Source organism: Nicotiana tabacum, chromosome 15, assembly GCF_000715075.1.
Source record: "Nicotiana tabacum cultivar K326 chromosome 15, ASM71507v2, whole genome shotgun sequence".
Lineage (NCBI taxonomy): Eukaryota > Viridiplantae > Streptophyta > Magnoliopsida > Solanales > Solanaceae > Nicotiana > Nicotiana tabacum.
Window position 1 is genome coordinate 1,226,257 of NC_134094.1, and position 9,056 is coordinate 1,235,312.

Consider the following 9,056-nt stretch of genomic DNA (forward strand, 5'->3'; position numbering starts at 1 on the left):
TCGAGGGCATGAAGCTTATTTGGCATTGCCCGAATTAAAAGGCTAAGGCCATTCCGAGTTAAAAACACTCGAGGGTATGAAGCTTATTTGGCATTGCCCGAATTAAAGGCTAAGGCCATTCCGAGTTAAAAACACTAGAGGGTATGAAGTTTATTTGGCATGCCCGAATTAAAAGGCTAAGGCCATTACGAGTTAAAAACACTCGAGGGCATGAAGCTTCTTTGGCATGCCCGAATCTAAAGGCTAAGACCGTTCCTAGTTAAAAATACTCGAGGGCATAAAAGCTTATTTGGCAACACCCGAACTAAAAGAGATACAGTCATACTAATACGGTTCGGGGACGTCCGAGACTCATAACGAAAACAAGGCCTTTGAAAATCACTCATAACCGGTTTTAAAAGCTATTCTTGACAAGCTATAAACCTAAATTGTTATTGGGGGAAAGTTTTCGGTAACACCGAATCCCTATAATGCCTTAACATGCAAGGTTTGTTCGAACCTTCGAACATAACCTAACCACTGCATGCTAAGGCATATCGGCCTTTACAAACACAAATCGAAAAGCAAAGGAAAAGTTCAAAAAGTCATAGAAGGGAAAAGCCATACATATATATATCAAAATTTATTTACAAGGGCTGAACATCCCCGATGCATGTTTTTTACAAAGGCCGAACGGCCTCAACAAAAAGCTAGTACAAAAGATGAAAAATGGCCTAAATCTCATCGGGGGCTACATCGTCGCCTACGGGGCCTTCATCACCATCAGACTCACCCGACTCTTCAGACGCCTCGAAATCCTCCTCGGGAAAAGCCAGCTTCCGAGCATTGGGTTCGCATATCTCGGCGTTCTTGATTTCGGTCAATATGTCGAAGTATTGAGCATGGAATTCCTCAAGGGTGTCCCTTCGGGATTCCCAACTTGCATGCTTCACCATGTTTTTTCCTGCTCCTGGATAGCCTCGACATCAACCTTGAACTGGGCCACCTTTTTATCAGCCTCGGTCTTGGCTGTGACGACATCTAACTTGGCAGCCTTGACCTTCTTTGACAGATTCTCTTGACCAGAAACGGCCGAGTTTAGCTGAGATTGGAGTCCCTCGATCGTTTCGGCCTGCGCCAAATTTTTCTCCTTTGTAGCCCGAAGATGAGCCTCAGCTGAAGCCAACTGTGCCCGGGCAGTCTCTTTCTCTGAGGCCAGGCGATCCATATTTTTCTTCCACTCTTTGGTCTCGGCTTTGACCTCATCCACCTCACTTCGGAGTTATTCGATCACGGCAAGTTTATTCTGAACCTGCGAGTTCGGATTGTTAGCTACTGAGTCTGACTCATCATCACTAACTCCAAAAACTCTCCTTACCTGCTCTACCAGTTCGGTATGTTCTCTATGAGCCGCTTCTAGTTCAGCTTGGTATTTTTCAATAAGGAGCTTGTAAGTGTCCCTCTTTTCAGCAAGCTCCTGGGCCTCGGCCTCGTAATGCTTTGACTCCTCCCAGTATTGAAGAAAGGCCTCATGATGAAGCACTGATGCCTGCAAACACAAATAAAAACATTATGATTATTCATGATTAAAGTTAAATACATAATGAAGGGACATTCAAAATTACCCGATTCAGTGCCTGTTGAGCTTCGTTGAATAGGCAGGGCGCCTCTACCTCATTCATTTTGGTTTGATCCTCTTCGGTCACCAAGCACCGAAGGTAACTGGAAATCCCCACCGGGGAAGAAAGAACTCGGGCATCATCCGAGATGGACATATAAATTGCGCGTCTCCAAGTAGGATCAACACTCGGGGCTGGGAACTGATTCACTAATTTGGGGCACGAAGAGGACCCGCCGGCTCCCGGGGACAATGTCTTTTTTGGTACCGGTAAGTCACCCAACCCGGTAACATCCTCCGAGGAGGTAGAATCCAGGCCATCGAAGAAGTGGTGAAGAGAATATACTGCTCCTTGGGCCCTTTCGCGGAGGTTACCTTTCAGTGTCTGGCCTCGTTTATCATTGAATCGATAAACGAAGGTGACCCAGAGAGGTCTATCACCCCAAGCGCCTCCTTAGGCATATTATCTTCTGATCGAGAAGTACCGGCCAAATTCCCTTTGTCAACTTCCACAGCTCGGGGTGAAGCGATCTCGGCCCTCCCTGGTTCGGAGGCTTCGGTCGCTACTTCTTCTACGACCTCCATGGTCTGAGGCAGTTTAGAACCACTTCTCACACGGGCCACCAGATTGGAATCTTCTTCTTCCTCTTTGTACTCATCCCTCAACTGAAGGAGTGAGTCCGATGAGAGCTCCTGGGCACTGGCATATTTAGTTTTGTGCGCCAGTCGCTTCCTCCGTCTTTTCTTTTCAGGGTTTCTTCTTCTCTTTATCCTGCTTCGGAGCAGGGGGATCGGCATATATGTCGCTATCAGCCGATGGAGACCTCATTTCGACATCTTTTGGTAAACCTACAAAAAGAAAATATAACGGATCAAAGGCCAATGATGAGAAAATAAGATCAAATATGTTATTAGGGAAACGATCTTACCATGATTACGGGCATCCCATCAGCCCTTCGAGAGCTCACGCCACAAGCGCTCAAAGTAAGATCTCTGTGTCACGATGCCCTCGACCCACTCTTTAAGTTCAGGAACGACGTCTAGCATTTGAGCGACAACTGCATCACATAACATCGATAAGAAATAAACGGAATGAAAAGAAATAAAAAAAATACTGAAGGCAAAATCATACTTACGTTTCATGTTCCATTTCTCTAGAAATGGCATGTCTGCAGACGTGATTAAGTCCGAGGCCCTCACTCGAACAAATTGACCAAGCCAGCCCCGGTCCCGATCCTCGTCGATACTCGAGAACAATGTCTTAGTGGCTCGGCGTGCGAGTTTGATCAATCCCCCTCGGTAAAGCCGAGGGCTGTACAAACGCATGAGATGATCGATGGTGAATGGACACCCCTCGACCTTGCTCACAAAGAATCGAAGCAGAATGATGATCCTCCAAAATTAAGGATGTATCTGCCCGAGCGTCACATCATACCATTTACAAAAGGCTATGATAACCGGGTCTAAAGGGCCCAGCGTAAAAGAGTAATTATAAACACTTAAGAAACTCTTCACATAGGTAGTGATCGATTCCTCGGGGGTAGGAACCACTACGGGTTTATCTACCCAGTTGCAGTCCTTTTTGACTTTATCGAGGATACTAGCTATAATCGTACATATGTACCTCGAGACTGGCTCACACCGACCCGGTACCATAGGTGTATTCTTAACTTTGAAGTCAGCCACGGTTGGGCACCCAACAGGGATATACGACTTCAGAGGAGGTTTCTCAGTAGCAGCATGTGGAACGTTTTCAGAAGGATTTGAAGAAAAAGGTGTTTCTTTTTTAGGAACAAACTTTGAAGTCTTTGCCATTTTTTATAGAGAATGAAGAAAAGAAATTGCTGGTAAGGGAAGCTTTGAGTTTAACAGTTAGAAAACCAGAAGGTGAAGGTGGTGAAGTTTTCTTATAACACAAGAAGAATTTGAGTGTAAAAGTTATATTGAACAGATTGAAGGATATTAATAGGTTTCTCAAGCGGTGGTTCACCTCCCGAGGCAATCGACCGTCAACTGACACACATTTAATGCCTTGAAGATTGGACCGACGAGACGTTTCAGTTACCTTTTATTACTTATGTCATGATTTATTGAAGTGAGAACCAAGGGTTCACATCGTTTTTTATCGCCTACTCTCCCAAAAATGAGGGGACCTTCTGTATACGGGTAAAACCTAGCTCGATGCTTGATCGAGCATCTGGAACGGTAGGTCGGGATCGACACATATGTAAGAAATCGAAGTTACGGATGAAGCCGAGCTCGATATCGCAGTTCGGCATGGTCAACCAAGATCGAAATATGATATTGTCGGAACTAAAAGCATCGTCAAAACATGCCATCGAGACCATCAGATTTGCGCTCGAGATTACCGAAGGCACGACCGATCCTACTTCTAACGTCCTCAAAGAAAAGCTTCGCCAACCCGTCCGACAAGGATCCGTGATTCTCGCCATTAACCAATCATAATGGCAAAAATTATGGGATTAAGTCAAAATGGGGGGCAACGGTCTACAAAATCAAGGACTTATATTTTTTATAAAATAATGTCTTAAAGGGGAGATCTCCCCTAATATATAAGGGGGACTTGACAATTCACAAAACGCATTGTAACTGATATCAAAAGGCAATATACTATCGTTTCTATCTTTGTCATTGCACTTCAACATCAATAATATTATCAGTTATATTATTCCTAGCTCGGGGAAAATTATTCTCACAAGGCTAAGGTTGCTCAAACTTGCGTGGTTTGTATTTACCTTTCTATCTTTTATTTTCATAATTGATCTGATTTATCACTCTGTATCAAATTATATCACGTATCTTTAAAACCACATACAAATTCAATTGTTATCCGATTTTTAGGGTAAACAGTGAGCATCATTTTTTTCAGAACATATTAAAGGATTGTATTATAAAATAAAAGGGAATCTTACGTATATGTCTCAAATAAGTTCTAACTTACCAATCTCTGGTCATTAATCATATACTTACCAAACTAGCCAAACACATATAAAAATTAAAAATCCAAATAAATAAGATTCTTTCTCTCCAAAATAATACGCAAAGATCTCCTTCCATATTTTTAAGCGAGATCAACAACATTAAATGCAATACGGAAAGGAAATTTCATAGATGACATAGCAAACAAGGTGATGAAATACAAAAAAAATATATATATATATATATATACAAGTTTTCAAAAATCTAACTAAAAAGGGACCTTTTTCAATGGGTATGGTTGACATTCATTGAAAACATATAGATGAGTCAATATACAAAATTTGAGGAAGATTAGAGGTGATTTGGACTGATTTGGTATCAAAATTCGTAGTTAAAATCGAGTTCAATTTCTTTTTCTGTGACACATGTTTCACACACATAGAGGTATACATGGATACACATGTCATACATATTTGATACACATATTATTATTTTTGTATGTTCATCTTCTACTTCGCATTTTCAATTCAAATCACTTCAAAAATCCACCAAATCATCCCATAACTGAGATGCAAACTCCTTAAGATGTACCCAATCTATTCTAATAATACTCACTCAAAAGAAAATAAAAATTTGACTTTTTTTTGCTATAAATAGCTAATTGACTAATATTTGTAATATTTGGCTAATATTAGTAATATTTTATGAATTGGCCAATTTTTATAATAAGTTACTTATAAATGGACATAGCTGGTAGTTTTCCTAGGGGTGCTTATCGGGCGGATAATTATGCTTAACGGTTTGGCTTAACAGTTATCGGATTATAAATGTAGTAATCCGATAGCCATCCAATAAGATAATGGGCGGATTGATATCGGATTAACGGTTATCAGGCGGTTTATCGGCTAAATCAAATAGAAATTTTTTGAACAATCAATACCAAACGACCATAGTAAGGTGACATGTCGATACTTTCAGACTAATATCGGATTCAAATTCAAAAGACTGTCTTGTTAATCTGACAATATTTTTGAAGAGTCGTCTTCCAATCTAGTACATACAAGAACTACTGATAAGGAAGACATAACAGATGCGAGCTAATCTATGCAAAGAACATAGTTCCAGTTCATTGCACCGTACCAAATCCAGATGAGCATCCTAAACATGAAGAAAAATAGATTCATCCATCTTACTACAGCTCCGCCTAACTTTACTGTGTTATAATATGAGCTTACTGTAGAAATTAGGGATTTAGCTATATATTTAGGGTTTCAATAGTATTTTAAATGCATAGGGGTAAAAGTATAAATATAAAAATTCTTAATGGGTTAACAGTTTACCCGATAAGAAAATTGAGTAATCCGCACCCAAACCGTTAAGTCGTTAATTATAAAATCTTAATCCGTTCATCATCCATTATCCCGATAATCCGATACCAATAAGTCATCGGTTCGGTTCGGTTAAAGGTTTCAATTCTGTTTTGAACAGCCTTAAATTTCCCAAAATAGAATGGACAGATTACAAATAATTAATTATTAGTATTAGTATTATCATTATCATTATTGATGTTTATTAGGAGTATACTATTATTTGGAATAAAGAAATGGAGGGTGCAGATCTGGGGTAGTGGTAAGTGGGAGAGATTATTCTTCAGCATGTGTTCCAAGGGGAATGTTTGTGGGTACCCCCTTTTCTGACCAAGAAAGTAGACTTTGTCAGTGCTTTCTCCTCCCTCCTAAATTTATACCAATTGAAAAATATAATTATCTAGCTCCCTTTCATACTTCAGTGTGTTGAATATGCTAAGGTTTTTTTTTTTTTTTTTTTGAGGGATGGTTGTGAGATGAATATGATTTCACTTTTTATTCTTAATTAAGTGTTTCGGGTTTGAGTTTTAAAATGAAAATAAGTCTGATTGAGTGCGTTTACTTATTTTAATGAATTTTACACGGACACAAATTTACACAAATCCAATTTTTAATACGATTATCAAATATCAGATAGAAAACCAAAAAAAGAATATATTAAAGTTGAATGTGTGAAATGTGAAAAAGAAGAAACGAGGAAGAAGCAAAATTTCATTTAAATGTACATTTGTTGTATCACATTTTACAAGAAATTAACTTTCTCCTGTCTCAAAAAGATAGCAAACAACATGCTGCATATACTTCTTTCACGGTTTTATCGTGAGAAAAAAAACTAATCTTTTACGATGAATATTCACAACTAAAAAAATAGGAATATGAATTTTGTAGCTAAACAAAAAAATATCATTATTAATCCTATTTAGCAATAAATTAGCGATAAATTATCAAAAATAATTGTTAGCTACGTACAATTTAGTGACAGATCAATAAAGAAGTTTGTAGCTAATTTTAAATTTTTTTTTAGTGATTTATGCACACAATGACTCAAACATACGTATTTATAGACACGCAGTTGTTATTTGTATGCAAATAATTTCATAACTAGTTTAGAGTATTAAATCATGTTATCCAAGCTTCTCATGTGAAAGCACAAGATGTTGAAAATGTAACACATCCACATTATCTGTTGTTGTTGTAGGTTAACTTAACGTAATAGTTAAAAAAAAAAAGAAACATTATCTATAAACATAACTTTAAATGATGATTCTCACAAACTCAATACAAACTTAGGTCAATATACATAATGTGTTATATGTTATTTTCTCCACCAGTTCACTGTAGTGAAGCCAATCTAAAATAAGCTTCAAACCTCCCACCCAACCATGATCAAAAGTTGAATTAAAGATATTAACTACATTGAAAAATAAAGAGATCTAGGAGATTAAAGAACCCATTAATCCTATGAGTTAGCTTTTCAAGGAAATAAATTTATCCCACCATTAAACACTAAATAAAGAGCACAAAAATAAAAAAGAAAACCCCACAAAGATAGAAAAAAAAAATCCATGATAAATAATTTTATAGACTATTTTTTCAATTACCAAGATCCTCCATTTTCTCCCAAAAATGCATTCCAATATCCAGTTGATTCTCCAGTAGGCTGATCTCTATTTTCCTCAGCACCATCAATACTTGTGTTTGAAACTTGCTTTAGATCTTCAAAAGGAAACAAAAGTCTTCCACTTGTTGTACTCTCTTGCACATCTTGAAGATTATTTTCATAGTCACCACTAATTCCAAGACCATGATCCAAAGAGAAATTTAGTGATGAGTAAACTGAATTTGGATCAGAAATTGGCATTGGCATAAAGGAGTTATTAGGTACTTGGATTAGCTCAGAGATAGTCTTGAAATCAAATGAAAATCCCAAGTTGAGATCTTGGCTCCCTTCATTATTAGGAGGATCCAAAACTGACTCAGCAACAGTTTTGGAAAGTTCGCGCAACACAGTATTTGACGAAGAAGAATTAGTAGATGATGATTTTTTGGATTTTCTTGAACCCCCACCAACAGGAATGCTTCTAAGAGATCCACCTTCAGTCCAATATCTTTTACAAGTCTTGCAAAAATATCTTGGTTGAGAAAGACTATAGTTGTTGTAGTAACAAAACTTTGTATTTGTTGAATTACACCTTGGACAGTTCAATGCTTGGTCCTTTTGATGAGGCCTAATTTTCCTTTCAACATGTGTACTAGGTTTTGATGAGCATATTGTAGTAATTGTATTTGTACTTTTTGGTATTATCTCTTCCATAGGTTTCACCACTATCTCCTAAAAAAGAAACAAAATGAAAGGAATGAAAAAGGAATTGAATTTCAAATGAGTAAATTAAAGGAGCATATAGATCAAGAGGAGTAATTAAAATTAAGTTACTAACAAACTTGATCTTTTTTCTCTTTTTCAACCTTTTCACAATCACATAGAATTCAGGAGAAGTAAAAGACAAAGGGGAAAAGAAAAAGGTTACGCAAAGTGAAGAACCATCACCTTCCTAAAAGTACACAAATTCAATTTGTAAGCAAGAGAAAGTCCAAATTAAATGGAGATCAATGAAAAAGAATCTACATGAAGAAATGGCCAAAAAATTAAAAAAAAACAGATGGATATATTTCTAAAATTTGTAGTCTATACCTGTGGCCATTGAGCAGTATCCATTGATTAAGAAGGAGAGGAGCAACAAGCAGAAAGTATTTTATGCAAAAAGAAAAATCAGCAGGTTTTTGAGCAAGTGGTTTTAAAAACAGAAAAAGGAATGTTTGAGATGGTTTGTGGACAGTTCTATGTGCTAGCTTTTTGTGTATGTATATGGCTGTACTGTGTATAGAGAATGAGAGAGTGTGTGTGAATGTACTGTTTAATATTAAATAACAATTTCTTTTTATATTGACTATAGTAGTTTATCATTTGTTAGTGGAGGAATATATGTCTTTTGCAGAATCAATTTTATATCCTTGTGGGAGGTCAGTTTCCTATCATTTGTGTCGTTGTATATTGTTACCGTTATAATAATGTTTCTGAAATAATTAGGGTAAGATCTGCATATATATTATTCTTATAAATTTCATTATGTACGATCATATATTGGGTATGT

At 37.3% G+C, this 9,056-nt stretch overlaps 1 protein-coding gene across 1 annotated transcript; it reads right to left on the reverse strand.

Annotated features, from left to right (window-relative positions):
* Positions 1 to 7,355: 7,355 nt before the first annotated feature.
* On the reverse strand, positions 7,356 to 8,761 carry LOC107823381 (dof zinc finger protein DOF4.6). Its single transcript, XM_016650018.2, has 2 exons — positions 8,597 to 8,761; positions 7,356 to 8,236 (listed from the first exon to the last, which is right to left on the reverse strand). The coding sequence occupies exons 1-2, from the start codon at positions 8,618 to 8,620 to the stop codon at positions 7,502 to 7,504; spliced, it is 759 nt and encodes a 252-aa protein (XP_016505504.1). The 5' UTR covers positions 8,621 to 8,761; the 3' UTR covers positions 7,356 to 7,501.
* Between the last annotated feature and the right edge of the window lie 295 nt (positions 8,762 to 9,056).